The sequence below is a fragment of the Phymastichus coffea genome, unplaced genomic scaffold (genome assembly GCF_024137745.1).
Source record: "Phymastichus coffea isolate CEN01 unplaced genomic scaffold, Cenicafe_Pcof_1.1 PCOF00003, whole genome shotgun sequence".
NCBI classification, from domain to species: Eukaryota; Metazoa; Arthropoda; class Insecta; order Hymenoptera; family Eulophidae; genus Phymastichus; species Phymastichus coffea.
Genome location: NW_026706814.1, coordinates 11,483,338 through 11,507,145, shown reverse-complemented (window position 1 = coordinate 11,507,145; position 23,808 = coordinate 11,483,338). Strand labels below are relative to the sequence as shown.

Here is a 23,808-nt window from a genome sequence, read left to right as displayed (position 1 = left end):
TTCAATAAAAAAGGCTGGAATAAAATTATTTAAAGAAACCAAGATAGCATGCAAAACTATTGAAAGACAAGTTGGAGTATAGTAAAAAATTGTATGATTATCATGCCTACTCGCCTGCAGAAGTTTACCTTTCTTGAAAGGTGTTGTGTGTGTGGGGGGGGGGGGGGGATCTATAACAAATTTACAAGAAATTGGTTCAAATTTTGTATTCATTGTTCGACTTTTTCCTAAAAATTGAATGAATAAATAATACACGTATATTATGAAAATAATAAAATAACGTGGGCAGCTTCTATAAAAAATAAACTATATATGAAAAATGAAACCAAAATACAAGACAATAATCAACCTGATCGAGACTTGAAGCCGAGACCTACATATTGCCAAATTTTTACATTATCCTGTGCCACCGATGAATGTTAGGATACTTACTGTTTATAATTTATTTTACATTTGATCTGAAAATTGTTCAATTATTCAATCATATTTAATGAGTTATATATTAGCTGATAATAGTAATGAATTTGAAATTAACAACACACACACAAATACGCACACACACGGGAGCGTTTCTTTTTGTTTATGTATATTTATTTGTTAAATTTAAATACATCGATATTACCAGTAAAAATACAATCCATTGAATACGATCCAATAATTCATAAAATGTTTTCTAATTGTATGTAATACAGAATAAAAAATAACATGTATCGTAACAGCCATCAGTACCAAAGTGTTATAAAGTACAAATCTACTATTATGAAGGTCTCGGTCAGATTGATAATTTTCTTTTATTTTTTTTAATTTTTAATTTTTTTATTTATTATGAAAGCTGTCTACATTATTTTATCTATAATATGCGTGTACTATTTATTGTACATTCAAATTCCAAGGACAAGTCGGTTATTGAGTATAAAATTTATACAAATTTCGTGCAAATGTTATATAGAATTTATAAAAAACTTATATAAGAGTTATAATAAATTAGGTACAAATTTTATCCAATTATTCTACAAGATTTCTAAAAAATGTTATATATATTCTTGTACAATATTTTGTACGCAATCTATACAAAATTTGTATATTTATTTTCAGTGGCATATTTTCATGAAATAGTTCTATTGCGATGTTTTTGTAAGGTTTGGAGAAACGTGTAGAGAATGTTTTCATAGTCATCAATTAATACTGCAGTTAAAAATTTCTAAAATATTTAAGAAATATTACATAAAATATTTTATTAATGAAGTTCCTAAATATATATCGTGAGATATAGTAATCATATATTATCAATTCATACTATGTTTCAAGCGTAATTTCAAAAAGTTACTTCTTATCTTTTTAAAACATTTTTTTAACGGCATATTTCCATTTTCCTTTTAGCATTAACCAATCACGACGCTGGATATCGGTGATTCATCATTTTTTTTCAAGATAAAAAAAATTAGAAAGATTATAGAATTTTTGTGTTATTAAGATGCTAATTACACATATCGAGCATTTTTAAACTTAAAAACATCGTTATATGCGTAGATCATATGTCGCAGAACTCGTGTCATTTTGTGTGCCAGAGTAGCTCTATAAACACCTTTTGTGTGTGTGTGCATAGTGTATGCAGGATACAGGCCTCGTAGTAACGTTGCCGCTGAAAAATTTTTTTACAGGGTTCCTAGAAATTTGCATTATGATTATATTAAATGAAACAAATCTAGGGACCCTGAAAAAAATTTTTCAGCACCCCTGGTAGATGCTAATTTCGTACCCCTAACACAATTAATTTATGCGGTCGTTCGTACCGTACCATATTCCTGCATATAAACCAATGGATAAGGATCAAGAGATTGAGTGGAACGCTCAGTCCCATTCTTCATTTCTTGTGCATTGATTTATATGGGAAGTGAGCACAGAGCAATCCAGTACGGTTCGGTACGAGTGCAGTTTTTAATCGGACGCGCCCTACTATAGTACGAAACAGCTAAATTAAACACGTCCATAGTTCTCCATTTGTCTCATTCCAATTTTATATCCGAAACTCTCAAGGCAAATCTATACTCTAGCAACTATCGGCTATTAACCGGAAACCACATCAAATGCGCCAATAAGGTACGCCAAACATCATGGCGGACGCAGCGGCTCGTCAGCTACAATACGAATATAAAGCGGTAAGTAATAAAAATACCATCAATTTAGATAATCAAAACCTTTATAATAATCTATTTTCCAATTTTGCGTATAAACAATTATTTTTCGCACTGTCACTGTACAAATAGTTTTAAACGTTGCAGTATGTTGAGGTTATGTGTTGGGATACGTTAATTGTTAATCAACAAAGCATATTTACATAGCTCATTTTGGTTTTATTAATTTCAGAACTCCAATCTCGTTTTACAAGCAGACGTACGATTAATAGAAAGGCGAAGCAGAGATGAAGCCACAGGCGAAGTTATGTCTCTTGTGGGCAAGTTGGATGGAACTAGAATGGGTGACAAAGCTAGGAGAACGAAGCCTGGTAAAGCTGAAGAGAGAAAAGCGAAGTAAGTAAAATACTTACTAAGTCAGTGTTACAATATCACTAGTTATATTTATTAATATCTTTGGATAATAGAGCGCAAAATCCTTCTATTAATACGAGATTAGATTATTGATTAGAAACAGGATGTGATATTAATTTTTCTTTATTTTTTACTGTAATTAAACTGTTTCATGAACTTTTAATATTATTCGCAATGCATAAACAAGTGAACCAGCCTCTTAATTCTATGAGTTTAATAAAAGATTTTAGTTTTAAAAATATAATTGAATTACTTTATTTTTAGACGTCAGAAACGTGATGAAGCCCAACACGATTTCACGTACAATAAAGGAGCTACTGTACTCTCTGATGGAGTTGATGAAATAGCTGGTATAGTATACAGACCCAAAACTCAAGAAACTCGTCAAACCTATGAAGTTTTGTTAAGTTTTATTCAAGAGGCTATTGGTGATCAGCCGCGAGATATACTTTGTGGAGCAGCTGATGAAGTTTTGGCAGTTTTGAAAAATGATAAATTGAAAGAAAAAGAGAAGAAGAAGGAAACTGAGCAACTACTAGGATCCTTAGCTGAAGAAAGGTTTGCATTGCTTGTCAATTTGGGGAAAAAAATAACTGACTTTGGAAGTGATGAAAAAAATAACACAGGAGAAGAAAACATTGATGAAACATATGGGATAAATGTTCAATTTGAAGAGAGTAGTGAAGAAGATGATGAAGATGTTTATGGAGAAGTTAGAGAAAATGAGGAAGATGGAGAGGAAGGGGAAGAAGCAAATGATGATAGAGCAATTCATGCTGAAAATGTAAGTTATAATTACATTACATTCTTATATAAAAAATGTATAAAAATTATATAAAAAATGAAAATTGAGAAATATAACATACAATATGCGTGTAATATGTATCTAAATTATTTTTATATATTGTTTTAAAATATTCAGAAAACATTGCAATATTGCTGTGATGCTATAAAATTTATAAATTTATAATTTTAGTTGGGTAGAGCGGAAGAAATGAAAAAAGAAAAATCTTTGCATCCAAGGGATATTGATGCTTACTGGTTGCAGAGACAATTGAAATCTCACTTTGATGATGCTATGCTTTCTCATTCTAAAGCAGGAGATGTATTGAACATATTAAAAAGTCCAGCAGACGATCGTGAATGTGAAAATCAGCTTGTCCTTGCTCTTGGTTATGATTGCTTTGATTTCATTAAGCAACTCAAAAAGTACAGGCTTATGAGTAAGTTGGAAAGTTAAATTTCTTTATTAATTTTCAAAACATAAACTTTGCTCTTCTAATAATTTTCGATAGCGATAGATGAATAAACGCGGTAATGATTTGAAATGTACATTTCAGTTGCTTACTGCACTATGTTGGCTGCATCTCAATCAGAATCTGAACGTCAGGCAATCAGGAAGAAAATGGGTGAAGATCCAGCTCTAACAAGAATATTGCACCAACTAGAAACGGGAAAAGGTGAAGATGATGCTGATGAAACAATGGAGGCAAGAGTTCAACGTAAAAGGAGAGAAGAAAATGAAGATACAGGTGGACCTGGAGGATTAGTACAAGGAACTAGAAAAATGATCGACTTAGAAGATTTGACATTTGCACAAGGAAGTCATTTTATGCCGAACAAAAGATGTCATTTGCCTGACGGCAGTTTTAGAAAACAGCGAAAAGGGTAAGTACTTATTAGTTTTTATTTTTTAAATCTTTGACGCTATGTGCACAGAAGAATATTGACAATAACACAAAAATCAATATTATAATTAAATATTCTTAGGTATGAAGAAGTTCATGTTCCAGCCTTAAAACCAAAGCCATTTGGAGATAACGAAAAACTTGTTTCTATAAGTGACCTACCAAAGTTTGTTCAGCCAGTATTTGATGGTTTCAAGACCCTCAATAGAATTCAAAGTCGTTTGCAAAAGTGTGCTTTAGAAAAGGATGAAAATTTATTATTGTGCGCACCTACAGGAGCTGGTAAAACTAATGTAGCTTTATTGTGTATGATGCGAGAAATCGGCAAGCACATAAACGACGACGGCACAATAAATGCTGATGACTTCAAAATTATTTATATTGCACCAATGCGTTCTCTTGTACAAGAAATGGTTGGTAATTTTGGAAAAAGACTGGCTTCCTACAATTTGACGGTTTCAGAATTGACGGGTGATCATCAACTTACTCGAGAACAAATAGCCGCTTCCCAGGTGACATTTTATTTTAATATTTTGATGTAGTTCTATAATTATACATGAAAGAATGTATTGTCACCTATTGAATCTGTTTTTTCAAAAGGTTATTGTATGCACTCCTGAAAAGTGGGATATTATCACAAGAAAAGGAGGCGAAAGAACATTTACCACACTTGTTAGACTTATAATTATTGACGAAATTCACTTACTTCACGATGAGCGAGGTCCAGTTCTGGAGTCGCTGGTCGCAAGGACTTTGCGAAACATAGAAACAACGCAAGAAGACGTTAGATTAGTTGGTCTGTCCGCTACCCTTCCGAATTATCAAGATGTTGCAACATTTTTACGCGTGAAGCCTGAGAGCGGTTTGTTTTACTTCGACAACAGTTTTAGGTACGCTTTACAATATAATATTATTTATTAGTAATATCAGTGATCGCCATTTAATATTTATAATTGTAATAACAGGCCTGTGGCATTGGAACAACAATATATTGGCGTGACAGAGAAGAAGGCTCTGAAGCGCTTTCAAGTAATGAATGAGGTTGTCTATGAAAAGACGATGGAGCACGCAGGTAAAAATCAAATTTTGATCTTTGTCCACTCGAGGAAGGAAACAGGCAAGACTGCGCGAGCCATCAGAGATATGTGTCTAGAAAAAGACACTCTCGGGCAGTTTCTGAGAGAAGGTTCAGCATCGATGGAGGTGCTTCGAAGCGAAGCCGAGCAAGTGAAAAATTTAGAACTGAAAGATCTGTTGCCATATGGTTTCGCTATTCACCACGCCGGTATGACTAGAGTCGATCGTACCTTGGTAGAGGATCTATTTGCCGACAGACATATTCAAGTGCTCGTATCAACTGCAACGCTAGCCTGGGGTGTCAACTTACCTGCTCACACTGTCATAATCAAAGGAACGCAAATATATGACCCAGAAAAGGGACGCTGGGTAGAATTAGGTGCGCTGGACGTACTCCAAATGTTAGGTCGTGCTGGTCGTCCACAATACGACACCAAGGGAGAAGGTGAGTGATACATTTTTTTTGTCGTGAAATTAAAGACGTAGGTGACGAACTCGTCAGTTAATCGACGTAATGATCCCGTTTGCAGGTATCTTAATAACAAACCACAGCGAACTACAGTATTACTTGTCACTACTAAACCAGCAACTACCCATCGAGTCGCAGATGATTAGCAAGCTGCCTGATATGCTGAACGCTGAGGTGGTGCTGGGCACGATCCAGAACGTGCGCGACGCGGTGACGTGGCTGGGTTATACCTACTTATACATTCGCATGATGCGTAATCCAAGCCTGTACGGCATTGGCCATGATAAGACCAGTGAGGATATGCTGCTAGAGTTACACCGCGCCGATCTGGTGCACTCGGCGGCAATGTGCCTGGACCGCAGTGGTTTAATGAAATATGATCGAAAGACTGGCAACTTCCAGGCCACCGAGCTCGGGCGCATTGCTTCTCACTACTACTGCACGCACGAAACCATCTCAACGTATAACCAGCTGCTGAAGCGCACTCTTAGCGAGATCGATCTGTTTCGCGTGTTTTCACTGTCGAGCGAGTTCAAAAACATTAACGTGCGTGACGAAGAGAAGCTTGAGCTGCAGAAGCTGATGGAGCGCGTGCCTATACCCATCAAGGAAAGCATGGAAGAGCCCAGCGCTAAAGTCAATGTGCTGCTGCAGGCCTATATATCGCAACTTAAACTCGAGGGCTTCGCCCTCATGTCCGACATGATCTATGTCACCCAGTCTGCCGCTCGGCTCATGCGCGCAATCTTCGAGATCGTGCTGTACCGCGGTTGGGCCCAGCTGGCCGATAAATGCCTGTCGCTCTGCAAGATGATCAACCATCGTATGTGGCAGTCCATGTCACCCCTGCGTCAATTCCGCAAGATGCCCCTCGAGATTGTTAAGAAAATTGAGAAGAAGTACTTCCCTTGGGAGCGCTTCTACGACCTCGGGCCTAACGAAATCGGCGAACTTATACGCGTGCCCAAGCTCGGCAAGACTATTCACAAGTACGTTCACCAGTTCCCCAAGCTCGAGCTCTCCACCCACATCCAGCCCATCACTAGATCCACGCTCAGGGTTGAGCTCACGATCACACCTGACTTCATGTGGGACGAGAAGGTTCATGGCGCTTCGCAGGCTTTTTGGATCCTCATCGAGGACGTTGATTCAGAAATTATTCTGCATCATGAGTACTTTTTGCTTAAGGTAAGCCCGCACTAACTTTTAAACCATGCTGTTGCGTCATTGTCGGATAATCTGATCCAACCCTTTTCTCATTGACAGGCAAAATATGCCAAAGAAGATCACCTCATCAAGTTCTTTGTGCCGGTCTTCGAGCCACTGTCACCGCACTACTTCCTGCGAGTTGTGTCAGATCAATGGATTGGGGCCGAAACCCAATTGCCCGTGAGTTTCAGGCATCTGATACTACCTGAAAAAAACTTACCGCCCACGGAGTTGCTAGATCTGCAACCGTTGCCGATCACTGCTCTACGAAACGATCTTTTCGAAAGCCTCTACATCGACAAATTTCCACAGTTCAATCCTATTCAGACTCAGGTGCGTTAAAACTACCGTTTTCAGAGAAACACAAAAATTTCATTAGGAATATGCTCGCTGACTGGTAATTGTTATTTGCGCTTTTCACAGGTATTCAATGCGGTATACAATTCCGACGACAACGTATTTGTAGGCGCACCCAGCGGCTCAGGCAAAACTACTATAGCAGAGTTCGCGGTGTTGCGCTTGATGTCACACAATCCTGAAGGTCGGTGCGTTTACATGGTCAGCAAGGAGGCGCTAGCCGAGATTGTCTACACTCACTGGTCGCAAAAGTTCGGTAAAGTTTTGGGAAAGAAGGTAGTCCAGTTGACAGGCGAGACCGGTACCGATCTCAAGCTCCTAGCCAAGGGCCAGATCATAGTTACCACTGCGGAAAAGTGGGACATACTTTCGCGTCGTTGGAAACAGCGCAAGAATGTTCAAAATATTCAACTGTTCATCGTTGACGAGCTGCAGCTAATCGGAGGAGAAGAAGGACCTGTCCTGGAAGTAGCTTGCTCCAGAACTCGGTGAGTCGTGACGCAATGAAGTCTGTAGGCTCGACACTAACAACACGACTTTATTCGTTGCAGGTACATATCGTCGCAGTTGGACAAGCCGACGCGGATCGTGGCGCTATCGGCATCGCTGGCTGACGCCAAGGACGTGGCTCAGTGGTTGGGCGCCCCGGCGTCTAACAGCTTTAACTTTCACCCATCGGTACGGCCGGTGCCGCTGGAGCTGCACGTACAAGGCATCAACATCACTCACAACGCCTCGCGGCTAGCGGCAATGGCCAAGCCGACGTATAACGCTATCCTGCGTCATGCCATCAGGAAGCCGGTGATTGTGTTCGTGCCGACGCGTAAGCAAGCTCGACTAACAGCCTTTGACATTCTGACATTTGCCGCGGCCGAAGGCAAACCGTCGCAATTCTTCCACGCGGACGAGTCGGACGTGGCACCGTTCCTGGCGCGACTGCAGGACACCACACTGAAGGAGACGCTGAGCCAGGGCGTGGGCTATCTACACGAAGGCCTGTCCTCGGGAGATCGGCGTCTTGTCGAGGAACTGTTTGACAGTGGCGCCGTACAGATCGCGGTGGCGACGCGTGACCTCTGTTGGAGCTTGAGTGTGCAGTCGCACCTGGTGGTCATCATGGATACGGAATGCTACAACGGCAAGAGCCATGCTTACGAGGACTATCCGATCACCGAGGTGCTGCAAATGATCTCGCGGGCGAATCGGCCGCAGGAGGACGATGACGCCAAGTGCGTATTGCTATGCCAGAGTTCCAAGAAGGACTTCTTTAAGAAGTTCCTGAACGAGCCGCTCCCAGTGGAGAGCCACCTGGACCACCGGCTGCACGATCATTTCAACGCAGAGATCGTCACGAAGACTATCGAGAACAAGCAGGACGCCGTGGACTACCTGACCTGGAGTTTTCTTTATCGGCGGCTCACGCAAAACCCTAACTATTATGGGTTGCAGGGCGTGACGCATCGTCACCTCTCTGACCATCTGTCTGAGCTGGTCGAAAGCACACTCAATGAGATGGAACAGGCCAAGTGCATCACTATCGAGGATGAGATGGATGTCACCCCGCTGAACTTGGGCATGATTGCCGCGTACTACTACATTAACTATGCCACGGTCGAGATGTTCGACGGTTCGCTCAACGCCAAGACTAAAATTCGTGGTCTGCTGGAGATCATTTCGTCGGCTGCAGAGTACGAAGGTATACCGGTGCGCCAGCGTGAGGAAAATCTGCTGCGTAGCCTAGCCGCGCGGCTGCCGCACGCGCCTCAGGTGCAGCGCTTGGCCGAGCCCCATGTGAAGGCCCAGCTGCTGCTACAGGCCCATCTGTCGCGTGTGCAGCTCGGCCCAGAACTGCAGAAAGACACGGAGTTAGTGCTCGGCAAGAGTATCCGCTTGATCCAGGCCTGCGTGGACGTGCTAAGCTCGAGCGGCTGGCTGGCCCCGGCGGTCGCCGCCATGGAGCTCGCCCAGATGGTCACCCAGGCCATGTGGTCTAAGGATTCGTATCTCAAGCAGCTGCCCCACTTTACGGCGGAGGTTATTAAGCGCTGCACCGACAAGGGTGTTGAAACAGTTTTCGACATAATGGAGCTTGAAGATGACGTGCGTAACCGGCTGCTGCAGCTCAGCGACCAGCAGATGGCCGACGTGGCCAAGTTCTGCAACCGCTACCCCAACATTGAGATGTCATACGAGGTGAAAAACCGGGAGCGTATCCGCCACGGGCGCTCAGTTAATGTGCAAGTGGAGTTGGAGCGTGAGGACGAGGTGGCCGGCCCGGTGGTTGCGCCATTCTTCCCGCAGAAGCGTGAGGAAGGCTGGTGGGTGGTCATCGGCGATCCCAAGACCAATCAGCTGCTTTCAATAAAGCGGCTCACTCTCCAGCAGAAAGCCACCGTCAAGCTCGACTTCCTTGCTCCCCAGCCCGGTCAGCATAACTATACCCTCTACTTTATGAGCGACGCCTACTTGGGTTGCGACCAGGAGTACAAGTTCACCATCAATGTCGGCGAGTATGACTCGGACGCCAGCTCAGCTTCTGATTCCGATTAATAACGGCCCTCCTGCTCTACCCCTTTTAACTGCCTCTTTTTCTTAGCATTTATTCTTATCTTATTATTATTATTTGCTCTACTCTTATGATTACTATTCCCATTTCCATAACTTAGTTCTTTGTAATAATTTACCTTTGTGCGTGATTGATTCATATTGTAAATACTGTACATATTTTATCAACATTTTACCAATAAAAACTATAGTCAAATTGATGAAACATCTTGAGTATTTTATTGAATATAAATTTATGGATATCAAAAGCTACTTCGACGCGTTTCTTCGCTATTTTTAGTTTGTTGACTGCAAAGATGAGGTATTCGATTCCTCGCTATAAATATTTACTTGGCATAGTCTTACTTGTTTTTTGTTACAGGAAGTTAGCGTAATTAAAGTATTTTTAACTGAGTTCCCACAAATGTGAATCATCAATTCAGTTTGATCGTTTCCGTTGCCATCTGCAATACCAAAATTACTCTGTCAGTGGTGGAAGCAAATCCAATTGGATTTCGGAGCAGTTGTGCGTGACAAACCGTTAACACTGCCTGGCTGTTGTACCAGTAAACTACGTTCATCAGTTGTAATATTGTATATTTGCGCGAAATCGAATACATCGACCGAAGAGCATGAAGAATTTCTTAAGAACCACTTGGCAAAATGTATTCCAAGTTCATTGTCTATTAAATTAATCAAATATTTACGTTAATCTACTTGGGTGTCTTTACACGTCAACTCCCCAGATTTACCTAAATACGCTGTCCAAAAATCCTTGTCTTGTTCGGATAATGAGTTCTTGAATAACTGCAGAATGCAGCTGTGTAACTGCATATTAGCTGAAGGCAACAATAATTTATGTACAAGCGGACATTTATGATCAATACGCAAAGGAAACTGTGGGCAAATGCATGGTTCTTGGGTAGACTTGATCGTGACATTGTCAGTAATGGCAATTCGATAATTAGAAACAATCTGCAATCAAATATTTAGTAGTTGTTTGTAAATTATAAATTGTAGCACCAAGCAAACCTGAGCGATAAAATCGACTGAGTCCGATCGAAAAATAATCCAAAACATTTGCGATTCGCACGTGAAGCAGGACAGCGAAACAGCGACATTGAGGACTTGTGAGTCTTCTTCCATCGAAACGTTTGCATTGTCAAACGACAAACGGTTTACAGCCTGCTTTAACGAGTGTGTATTTTGCCATTTGGTCATCACCAGTTGATCTGAAAAATGAACAGATAAGTCGATGCGATGGTTCAAAGGTAGAACATAGCATGTCAAGTAGTACCGATAGTACTAGGTCGTTCCCGAGATATCCAAATTTCATACTGTTTCGGATACTCATAGGGCGCATCGATAGTCAAATGCCTTTTTACAGTTTGGTACAACGTCGTTGAAAATGTAAAACTTTGGGAAATTGAGAGTTGGTTGGGAAAGCCTTCCAAGAAGAACACCATATTTTCGCCAAAACAAGATGTTACCGCTGAACCACAAAGTACCAAGTAAGCTGCAAATATAAAGAGTGGGGGGAGGAGAAGCAAGTAAGGCGAGGAAGAGAATCAAGCCGTGGAAGAGCTCTGGCTGATTGCCTGTGGCTTTGCAGATTTTGCGCGCGAGAAAATCGACCGTGATCTGCTGATTTTGAGGAGGTTGAATGGACAGTAGAGCGACCTTGGAGCTGAAAGCGGCGAAATCATTGCAGAGGAGCTGCACGACGTAACTAGTTCGACGACGGAAGTCGATGGGCAATCGGATTTGCGCAGAAGTGGATGTAGTGAGCGGGCAGGCAAGGGTCAGCTGCGGAGAACAGGCAGGCGTGAGCCAAGGCCGCAGAGTCACAGTGTCGCAGATAGCGAGTGTCGGAGAACCTTGCTTCTGGCCAGATAGGTAGGCATGCGCGTGAATAGGTGACACGACAACATGAGCATCTGGATGGCGTTCGCGCGAACTATGTCCGCGGGCACGATGGTGAAACCGAGTCGGATTCGCTTCCAAGCCAACAGCAGGCACACGGCGTTATGAAGTTTCTGCGCAAGGAGGCGAACGACAGAGCTCGCGACGTCCAACAGCACACGGCACGTTGAGGCTGTGGCGCTCACCTGCTCGTCACCCACGGGCTGGCGGAAGAGCTGCTCGAAGCAGTCGCGCAGAAAGGGGCAATAGTTAAGGCTAACGGCAGCGAAGGCCAAGCCGTCGCTCAGGCATTGGCCAAAGTGGTCGATGGGCCGAGCCTCGAAGTGCAGAGCGCAGTTGAACTCGAGCCAGGCCAAGAGCAGAGCTTCGCTTTGGTGCAGTTGTCGGGCCAGCATCTGCGAGCGCTCGGCGACTTTCATCACGTCCATAACGTAGCGCGCGTCCGTCGAGCTAAACGCGAGCGAGCTTCGAGCGGCTGGTCCGGCGAACGCCGCGCCGAACCTACCTGTCGAGACTTTTGGCGTGGCTCAGCAAGCGCGCGTGCCTGGCCAGAGCCTGCTCGTTCACCTGCTGTTCCAGGGCGAACACTTTGTAGCTTTGCAAGAGCAGATCGAGCCAGGCGCCTTCGGAGCAGAATCCGAAGGAGTCTCTGTCCAGCAGCTGGCGATCGTTCCTCATCAGGACCTGACAACCGAAAAGTCGCTCGGTCAAACCGCAGTAGCGTCTCTTGCTTGTCCGCCTTACCTCGTATTCCTCGTAATTGAGCAAGTGCTCGGCTGCTAAGTGGCTGACCAATGCGCCCTTTCCAAGTAGGAACGCGAAGATTTGCCGGCAGACGCTGCAGGCCTCGACGATGCCTCGTCTCTCGTCGCTCTCGTCGCTATCGTCACTCTTCTCACTCTCGTCCCGACTCTCGTTCTGACCGCTCGTGTCTGCTCCGGCGCGCCTGTCAGCAATGGACGCGTGCCGGTCAATCTCTTCCTCATTGTGATATTATCTCCAGTGCGTACTGCCTTTCGAACTGCAATAGCCCATCGTCGGCGAGGCGCATAAGGATGTCAAGGAAGGTGCACAGTTTGGGCCGTCCCTTGTTCTGATCGTTCTTCGGCATCTTCTCGAGCAGCTTGGACTTGAGTAGAGTCAAGCTCGCGCCGTCGAACAGTCGGGGATTGAACTCGTACATGAGCACCTCGTCGTACAACCAGCGCTCGACGGTCTTGACCACGGCCTGCGAGCAGCTCCGCCTACTGCTGTTCGAAGGCAGTGCGCACATGCGTGTACTGTGTGCGGCAGGTCGGATCGGTCTCACGACGAGTTACGTACCGCGCAGTCCTGGCGTCTACCGAAACGTAAGCGCGCTCGCTACACTCGCACCCGTCAGTTGCATCCAAGCGAGAGTCCGCGCTGTCCGCCACCTGCGATACACATTGGCATTTTCGCGTTAAGCTTGCAGCTGCCACGTAGCGCTAGTGAAATTTAGTTTGCGTCAGGAGGCTTTTCTAACGCTGTCCGGAGAATCGTCAGTCTGGCCGGGCGCATTCACGTCGACACTTCTGTCGCTCGTCCGTCCTCTAAGCAGTAAGAAGTTCCGGCAAGATTCGTCGTCGTAGTTGTGCATCGAGAGTAAACTATTGTCGGCCATCGCACAGATGATCAGCGAAACAGTCGCGCTACTGCCTTGGTCGGAGAAGAGCAGGGTCACGCGAAGGGATATCGGCACTGCGCTCGCAAACTGGACTTCCACTGGCACACGATGACTGGAGAGAGGGAGCTTGGAATGAGCAAGTGTCAAGACACTACGATCGATTGCTGCATCGCTGCGTATACTTACGTGCAGTAGGGCTTGACCGCGTTGCCGCGGGGAAAGCACACGCTCAGCCCTTGACCGTGAAGCGATTCGCTGGGCGGGGGGCTCCCTTGCTCGAGGTAGCAAACCTTCCAGCACAAGAAGCTCGTTTCGGTGAAGTTACGAGCTTGCAGGCTGAATGTCTGTGTGCACGGAGTGTTCAGCGGCAGCGGCCCCAAGTTCACCTGCAAAACGTCGCTGTCTATCGATGGCTTGGCCTGCCTTCCAACGAGTGTCAGCTTGTTGTACGTCTGCTCGGTGCCTTCGTGGTCAAGGTTGACCGGCAGTTCGAACGCGAAATGTCCCGGCTGCTTCGGGTCGAACGCTATTCGCAAACGGACTTGCTGTTCGGGCCCGAGGGCGACTGTGAGGCGGCCGTCGTCGACCATCGGCTTTGCTCCGGATGCCCAGCAGAAGGCGAACGGAAAGTCGCTGGCTCCGGAGCAGGGCTTGGTATGCAGTGCCAAGGTGACCGTATTCGCCGAACGATTGCGGCACTGCCACTCGTCCTGCCGGATTCGAAGGGGGGACTGAGCGGGAGAGGAGCAGCCACGGCTCGGACCAACTCACTCGGCGAAAGCTCTCGGTAAAATGAAACCGAAGCTTGTTGAAGTCGACGATCGGCGGCGTCACCGTGGCACTGACGAAGATCGTCGGCAAGCTAGCTGGCATAGGCAGCAACGTCAGCTCCTCGACGCCCGAATAGCGCTGATCGTGATCGCTCCTCAAGAACTGGCTCGGGCCGAGATCGATCTCGGGCCCGTCGCCCAGCGGCCCGAGCAGATCGTTCAGCACGAGCGGCAGGTGGCGGCAATGGCGAGCCACGTCGCAAGGCGCGAAGTGCAGGAACAGCCGCGTCGTAGACCTTGGCTCGATGCGGAACAGCTCGTCTCCTTCTGCACGAGAGCAGATTGCGAATGAACGCCGCGTCGCCTCGGTTGTCGCGGACGTCCTCTCACGCCGGAGCGTCACGTCGCTTGCGAGCGGCCCGCGTGACACGCGCAGCTCGCGCTGGCCCTCGAGCAGGAACTTGACGACGATCTCGGCGTCGCTCAGGTTGGTCGCCGACAGCTGCTGCACCCGATGCGAGCCGGCGCTCAGCCGGCCCCACTCGATCACGCTCGGCTCGAACCTGATCGCCGGGAAGACCACGGCGAAGCGCAGGCGCCAGTGCAGCGTCAGCCGCTTCTGCAGCCGGATGCCGACCTGCGCGTAGCCTTCGATGCACGCGTCCAACTGCAGGCGCACCTGTGAAATCGCGCAGCGTTGGATCGCGCGAGCTGGGCTGCGGCCGAGGCCTCTCACGGTCAGTATGACGACGCCACGGGGCCGGATGCAACCGCGGTCGGGACTGACGCGCAGCCCCGGCACGAGGCAGCCCTCGTCCACTCGGAAGCACACCGCGAAGCACTCGGCGTTGTAGAGCAGGGCGCGAGCCCGACGGGCGAGGTTGAGCGGCACGCGCCCGAGGTCCGCGTTGTCGCCGACGAGGAAGACGCTCGGCGCTCGCAGCGGCGCCCGCAGCTGCAGGCTCGCGCACGCGCGACCCTCGTCCTGGAGCATGGCCTCGACTCGGTCCGAGCGCGACGCGTCCGGCTCGTGGCGCACGCTCGCGTAGAGCTTGCTGCCGGCGGGCACGCTACCGCTCGGCGGCTCGATCGCGAAGCCCGCACTCTCTGGCACGAGCCACCTGCGAGCCACGTCAGCCAGCTGCGCCTCTCGACCGGACGAGCTTTCGCCCCCCCCCCCCCCACCCGACCCTTTCACCTGAACCGTGTGTCCGCGTTCAACTGGTTCTCGATTTGCACGTGCGCGAAGGCCAAGGGGCCGCCCTCTGCGCCGGGCCGGTCCGCCGCGAACACCACCTCCTTCGTGCTCAGCGTCAGGCCCTTGAAGAGCACGCGCGCCAGCACCGGCAGCTGGTACTCGTGCTGGCCGTTGATGGCGTACTGCACGTACGAGCTCCACTTGCCGAAGTGCTCGCCGACGCGCAGTTGCACGCAGCAGCTGACGCTCGACCGCGGCCCGACGTCGACGACGCTCCGCTGGGGAAAGCTCAGGCTTGGCTCGTGCGGGCTGCTCAGGCGGACGTTGATTCGGAACTCGTTGTCGTTCCGGAAGCTTAGCAGGAGGCGGCCTTCGCTGCGCCTGGCCATCTGGAACGCGGAGCGTTCGCGCGAAGCTGCAGCGGAGACGCCGGGTGCGTCTACCTGGCCAAAGTCCAGGTTCAGGGGCCACACGCGAACTTTGAACAGCTGCAGTGCCGTCAGCGAGCGCGGGACTGCGTGCCGCGGCGGGGCGCCCTGGACTGCGGGTCTGGGCCTCGACGCGAGTGGTCCCGGCGCCGACCGTGGCGGGGCGCCGCTCGGTGCGCAGTAGGCTTCCAGCGGCAGCCTGCTCCAGAAGAAGGCCGCTTGGCGAACGCCTCGAGAGCGCGGGCTCGCTGCCGGCGCCATCAGCGGCTCGTACGAGCAGCGGACGGGTATCCGGCATACGCGGACGAGGCTGCTCGACCTCGACTCGTCCGCGGCCCAAGTCGAAGCCCACACGTCGAACTCCAAGTGAAACGCAACCTCCACTGAAAACGGACCGTGGGTCCAGCTGGGACCAGCTCGGCGCGCTCGTGACGTGTATTACGGTTGAATTGCGCTCGGATCGCGAAAGTCACTTTCACGGATTCCTGGGGTTTCAAGAGTGCATGGCAGGGCCAGCATCGAATCCAAGCCTGATCGACGAATCTGAATTTCAGCGGCAAGCTTCGCGATGGGTTGGTCACGTGGATCGAGCGCTGCACTCGCTCGTCGACGCTCAGACTGTTCAGGTGCAGCTCGTCGGGCCAAAATTGCAGCCGAGGCATTTCTACGCCGCCGTGCAGGTACAGCGTGGCCGCGCTCGTCACCTTCGCTTCATCCTTGAACGAGCTCCTTTTCGGCTGGTCCTCCACTGGCGGCTCGGCTGAATTGCAAAGCCAACGTCAGATGCCCAGCTCGCTCTCGTCATCGTCGACGGCGTTCACTTACCGACGGGAATCTGAGGAATGTTTTGCTCGACTTTTTTGTTGGCAGTCGGGTCCGTTCCTGCGGGCGAAATGGCAAATCATTCGTAGCGCACAATCCTCGAGCCCAGCCCCCATTCGCCCCACTTCCGAATCGGCGCACTAACTCAAAACCGTCTTGGCTTCGGCCACTGGTAGCTTGCATATCTCGATCGCAGCAACAAAGTAATCGATACTGGGATCCCGCTGCAACTCGCGCATCAACTGAAGCTTGCGAATTGTGGGAGAAAAACTAAGACCGATCAGGAGGGCTCGGATCAGTGGCACAGTGGTCGGTGAGCACGCAGCGAACCGTTACCTAATTGTCAAGGTGGCTTCTTCGAAAGGGCGCAGTCTGCCCTCGCTCGGGTTTACCCTGAAGACGGTCAAGTTTGGATTGGCCGTCGGCTCGATTTCCTGCAAGCGCCAGAGCTTTTGTCTTTCGAGAGCTTTCTACGCGTACGCCAGTTACCGAAACGCCTTGGAGGCGCTCGCCGTCTTTGACCGCTACGACGAAGCTGGCAGCCTGCGCAGAATCGTTTTGCAGCGTGACTCGGTGATGTCTGCGCGTTCCGAGATAGGCGGGCGGAAAATTGATCAACGCCGAGTCGTGCACTTTCGTCGGCCACTCGATCGTCAGCTTGGGTTCGATGACATTGCCCTCGACGTTTATGCAAATGTTAGGGTTGGATTTGATCCTGCAACGTGGATCGTTCGAGCAGCAAGCAGGCAGCGACCGGTCGAAGTGCTAGCTCACCAAAGCTCGGCCTTGAGGATTCCTTCGTGCTTGCCGACGAGCTGTACCCTGAGCTGAACAGCTTGGTCAGGTTTGACGACGCTTCGCTCGGGATGAACGTTAATCAAGTGGCGATGTTTGCCCGCGTCCACGCTGAACCTGCGTACATTAACGTGGCAGCTTGCGGATAAGCGAGCACGGCAAACGAACGCCGCTGTACCTGCCGCTTTTTCCACCGGTGTTTATAATGGTCAAAGTACGAATGTCCGACACCGAGTGAAGGTCGACGCAGCCGAAGTCGAGCAGGGCCGGCTGCACGACTAGGTGCGGGGCGGAGAACGTGCAGATCAAATGGTAGTCGAGGACAGTGTCGTTGATCTCGATGGGGATCATGGCGTGTAGCGAGGAGGACTGCTGGAACGAGTAGCTGACGTGGGCAGTGAGGCTTAGTCCCGGGTAGAGCTTGCGGACAGCTCCCTCCGCGTCGGCTTTCAGCTGGAAGGTCTGCGAGGACGGAAGGCGATTCTACTACTACTGAGCTGCGCGCCCGGCTCTGCGGCTCGGCGGCTCGGCCGATCGCCTGTCGATTCAATAACCGACCATCGAGTTCGGCTTGCGCAGCCGCACCAGCGCGGCCTTTCTGCCGAGGTTGCGAATCGTCAACGACTGCTGCATCGCGTTACCCTCGCTGCCGTCCCGAAACTCCATGTAGGCAGGCGTGATGAGTACGTCGTCGACGCCCCGGCACTCTTCGAACGATACGGGGTACGGAAAGTTGACCGCGGTGACGCTGTCTCGAAGGTGCTGCTGCGAGATTCTCAGGTTCGTTCGGTCAACGCTTATCGTGCTGGAAGCCTGTACCGTCGCCAGCAACCGGTCATTCTCGACGATGTCTTCACTCGCGGGGTCTACTTACGCGCTTCTTGGCCGGCTGTCCCGGCTGCAGCTCCGCGGTCTCACGACCAGAGGGTTCCCAGGGCTCGGACAGCCGGACCTTCTCTCTCGATGACATGCGGACTCGCGAACAGTAATCTCTCGTATCAGACAAAATAACCTTCAAGTTCTGTCGCTGACGCGCTACGAGCGGAAATGCGCCTGCGCGTCAATTGAGGAAAGAATGCTCGGAGGAGCGAATAAGTACGCATCAATGCTTCCCCATGCTTTTCTCTCTCAAGTCATGTTTAACACGCCCATCTTTTTCATTTTAATCATTTTAATGCATCATGAATAGATTGATATTTTTATTGACCATATTCAAAACAAATTGATCAATCGAAAATTCAGTATACGTTAAACATTCCCCTTATTTGCAACGATACATAACCGATATCATTTGTCATTGATCCACGTCCTAACATTAGTTTGCGCACCGTTAAAAAATTATTACTGAAATTTTATGTAAAAATACATGCAGCGAATTTCGAAACCGTACGTGAATAAACTAACGGAAAAAATTTTAAAAGTAGAGGTATCACAACTAATATTTTTTATTCTTTGCCTCTAGTTATCAAAGATATTTTTTATTGCTGTTGATTTCTCTTCAGATTTCATTGATGTATTTTTGAAATAAATTCTTATATATTTTTGTTTGGAATCTATATTCATGTTGAGCACATTTGTTGAACATAAATTATTTTATGTGTGATATCGAGTTTAGTACAAGATTATTAAATAAAGTTTATTAATAAAGGAGTTTATTGTTTGTAAGATATTAATAAGAGTTAACAAATACTCTTTTTTTATTTATTAATATTATGTTATATAAATTATTCTTAATTTTTTCCACTCCTGATGTTTGATAATTATATTAGTAATCTTGATCTTAGGAGTCGTCCCTATAAATAAACTAAACACTTATTTTATTATAAACGTTTCGCAATTTTATTTATTGCTACCTCAGTACATCTGTTGAATATATATATTATTATAAATAAATGAATTCTTTCAATATTAATATTGTATTATAATATAAACATACGTTTTGTAATGTAGATAAAATTGAATAAATTAAAAGTTCTTCCGCACATATATAGTCTGTTATAAACATTACACTTTAATTAAATAAATATTAATTTTTCTGTCTAATAATAAATATAAATAGAATAACAATCTTTTGTCAGTTAGGTAAAAACATAGTTTGTCAATTGGGTAAAAACACATCATGATCAGCAAATTAAAAGCTAAGTAACTGTTATGTATATAATAACATATCGTACTATATATGAAATAAAAGAGAAAGACAGAGAGAGACACAACAAGAGAAAGAGTGTACTTGACGAGTGGGGGAAACACTGGAAGGAAAGGGAATTAGTGATGTATTGTAATATCTATGTTTATTTTTCGTACTGAAACTAAATAGATTTTATGATGTTGAGTATTCTTGAGTATTGATTGTTTAAATATTTTGTATCTTCCTGTGAATTGATGGTATTATCCGTAATTTTAATATACACCGACTCTGCGATGCATCTCTTATATCTCTCATCTCCCTAATCATAACATACATAATGATCTTAGTAGAACGGATATAATAGACAGTATTACTAATTTAGAATTTATTCTGAGTGGAGAACAAGATAAACATAATAAGGACATGGAAAACTCCTTTAATGATATTAGGAATAATTTGATTAATAATATAAAGTCCAGTCTTAACAACAAAAGACATATAAAAAGATTGGATAATGATTTTAAAAAAAAAGCTCAAAGCCACTAATATTTTTTTAAAAGATAATAACAACCTTTTTTTCACTAGAGCTGATAAAGGCAACATAACTGTATGCTTATACAAGAACGAATACATTGAAAAAATGAATTTGATGTTGTCAGACAATAGTACATACATAATCTAGGAAAAAAATAATACATTAACCAAAATGCAAAAAGATGTCCAATATTTTCTTACAAATTTTAATGACAAAAGCTATATTAAAAAATATTTTCCAAACATACATATTAACCAATTTTTTCTAACACAATCACATACAAATCTAGCTAGAGCATATGGACTTCCAAAAATCCACAAAAATGGTTTTCCACTCAGGCCCGTAGTATCTACAGTTAACACTCCCACGCATTTCCTATCAAAATTAATTAGTAAAGTTCTTAAAGAATCCATAGACTTGCCTAGATCACACATTAAAAATAGTTATGAATTGAAAGAACGTATCAAAAACATTCACATCCCATCGGACCACATATTGGTGTCTTTCGACGTAGTTTCATTATTTACAAGTATACCTAGATATTTAATTCTTAATAGCATATACAAGAGGTTCCAAAAATTACATAGAAAATCGTTGATGATGTTCGACGAAATTATAACAACTATCAATTTTCTTTTCAACAATGCATATTTTTGTTTCAATAATACAAATTATAAGCAGATATTTGGAACTTCGATGGGAGACCCACTATCAGCATTATTTGCAGACCTAGTCATGGATGATTTGGAGACACAATGCTTGGTTTTTCTGAAAGAAGAATATAATATTAATCCAATTTTTTATTACCGATATGTGGATGACACATTAATGTGCATCAGAAGCATTGACTTTGATCGTGTTTTCGAAGTATTTAATGATTATAATTCACATTTGAAATTTACTTATGAGACAGAGGTTAATAGTTCTATTAATTTTCTAGACTTATCAATTACTAGAAAAAATAATGGGATTATTACTAACTGGTACCAAAAACCAACTATGTCGGGACGTATTTTAAATTACAACTCAAATCTCACATTAAAACAAAAAAAGAATATTGTTAATAACTTGATAGATAGATCGATATTGTTGTCTGATGAAAGTCACCATGACAATAATATATCTATTGTAAGAAACATGTTATATAACAATGACTATCCGGAGGAATTTGTTGATGTGTGCATCAGAGATCGCATTAGAAAATATACATATAGTCATAACAATACACAGAATAAAAACAATAACGATAAACCGACAATTTACTTTCCAATTCCATTTAAAGAAGAATTTTTCTATAAATGCAAATCATCATTAAAGAAGAGTAACATTGTATGCATACCAAAAATGACAAGCAAGCTATCTAATATTATTGTTCTAGGCAAAGATAAATTAAAGAAATGGGAGAAAACAGGCACAATTTATAATATTCAGTGTAATCAATGTCCATCGGTGAAAGCAAAAGGGCTCTCAAAAATAGAATTAGTGAACATAAATATTCCGTGAAAAAAACTATTGAAGATCCAGTCAACTCTAGATTTAAACTTTTACCTATACCGGCCCATATCGTGAATAATCCGGAACATGAATTTGATTGGGAGAATGCAAAAATCATGCATTTAGAAGCTAATTACAGAAAGAGATGCATCGCAGAGTCGGTGTATATTAAAATTACGGATAATACCATCAATTCACAGGAAGATACAAAATATTTAAACAATCAATACTCAAGAATACTCAACATCATAAAATCTATTTAGTTTCAGTACGAAAAATAAACATAGATATTACAATACATCACTAATTCCCTTTCCTTCCAGTGTTTCCCCCACTCGTCAAGTACACTCTTTCTCTTGTTGTGTCTCTCTCTGTCTTTCTCTTTTATTTCATATACAGTACGATATGTTATTATATACATAACAGTTACTTAGCTTTTAATTTGCTGATCATGATGTGTTTTTACCCAATTGACAAACTATGTTTTTACCTAACTGACAAAAGATTGTTATTCTATTTATATTTATTATTAGACAGAAAAATTAATATTTATTTAATTAAAGTGTAATGTTTATAACAGACTATATATGTGCGGAAAAACTTTTAATTTATTCAATTTTATCTACATTACAAAACGTATGTTTATATTATAATACAATATTAATATTGAAAGAATTCATTTATTTATAATAATATATATATTCAACAGATGTACTGAGGTGGCAATAAATAAAATTGCGAAACGTTTATAATAAAATAAGTGTTTAGTTTATTTATAGGGACGACTCCTAAGATCAAGATTACTAATATAATATTATGTTATATTTACAAGCTACCACACGGATAATGTAATAATTACTGTGACAAATATAGCTAAAAAAGTATCTCATGCTCTGGTTCATCTATTGACAGAAGACTAGCTTGGTATCGTAAATGTTACAGAAATTTCATAGCACCATTGCATTGGAAAGATTTTACAAGAAGTGAAACTATTTTCGTTTCACAGATAAAGACAAATTTTCATCTGATGGAGTAATGGTCTTAAGTGTACGAAGTGTAGTATTCTACAATAACGTATTATACAATGAATGATTACATATAATTTAATTAAATAAAGCACTTTATTGGATGCTCAAGTAGATATCTCAACTTACAAAAACTAGCTCTAATAACCATACATATACGAATACATCAAAACGTTACTTGGCAACAATAAAAAAATCTTATCCTCGTTAGATTGGTCTCCACATTCCCTTTTTTTTTAAGCTTCAAAGAAGTAACCTTTGGCGATGAAAACACAGGTGTTTGATTTTGGAATATAGTCGTTTTTGGTTTCGAAGGAGTAGTAGTTGATGAGCAATTGTTTTCTTCATTAAATGGATTCGTTTTGCAATTGACGTTGAACTTCTTCCATGACGTTTTGGCTTGCGGTCGACGAAGTAGATGATTCAGAGTCTAAGCTCAAAGAAATAGTAGGCTGCTCTTCATATGATATATCTGTCGAATTGTTCGAATTGTTGAATGGGTATCAATAATCTTCTTCAAATGAGACACCTGTCTTCTATAAACTTTTCCTTCTCTCATTAAAGATACTTCATTTCCTTTTCTCTCTACTACGTCGAATTCTTCATTTCTGAAGCGAGTATAAAGCTTATGTGGCGTTATCATATTTTTTACTAAAACTTTATCTCCAGTCTTTAAAACTTTATATCATAGTCTTTTGATCCTCTAATCATATCTTCTCTCTCTTTCCCTTTTTGCTTTTGAATTATATCATTATCTTTTGCTTCTTCATCTCCTTGGTCCACTATTAAATCATTTATAGATGGAATTTTATCTCTAATATTTCTTCCAAATAAAAGTCCTGAAGGAGATTTTCCAGACGTTCCATGCGGCGTAACATTATATATCAAATGAAAATTTTGTACTTCTGCTTGGTAATTATTTCCTTTTGATTCGGCAATTTTTAAACATTTCAAAATAGATTTATTCATGTTTTCCACTTCTCCGTTAGCTTGTGGTCAATAAGGTGTAGTCTTAATCAACTCAATGTTATTTTTGCTATAAAAATCTTCAAACTCATCACTGGAAAATTAAGGTCCATTATCTGTTCTAATACTTTTAGGAAATCCCAATCGTGAAAATATTTCGAGCAAATTTTTAATAATAAACTGTAG

At 44.3% G+C, this 23,808-nt stretch overlaps 1 protein-coding gene across 1 annotated transcript; it reads left to right on the top strand.

Annotated features, from left to right (window-relative positions):
• The first annotated feature begins 1,909 nt into the window (after window positions 1-1,909).
• On the top strand, window positions 1,910-10,111 carry LOC131665298 (U5 small nuclear ribonucleoprotein 200 kDa helicase). The gene is made up of 12 exons (XM_058937117.1): window positions 1,910-2,159; window positions 2,368-2,531; window positions 2,814-3,333; window positions 3,526-3,772; window positions 3,890-4,217; window positions 4,320-4,749; window positions 4,838-5,127; window positions 5,203-5,759; window positions 5,845-6,971; window positions 7,050-7,325; window positions 7,416-7,837; window positions 7,901-10,111. Exons 1-12 carry the CDS (start codon window positions 2,115-2,117, stop codon window positions 9,897-9,899), a joined length of 6,405 nt encoding a protein of 2,134 aa, XP_058793100.1. The 5' UTR covers window positions 1,910-2,114; the 3' UTR covers window positions 9,900-10,111.
• The last annotated feature ends 13,697 nt before the right edge of the window (window positions 10,112-23,808 follow it).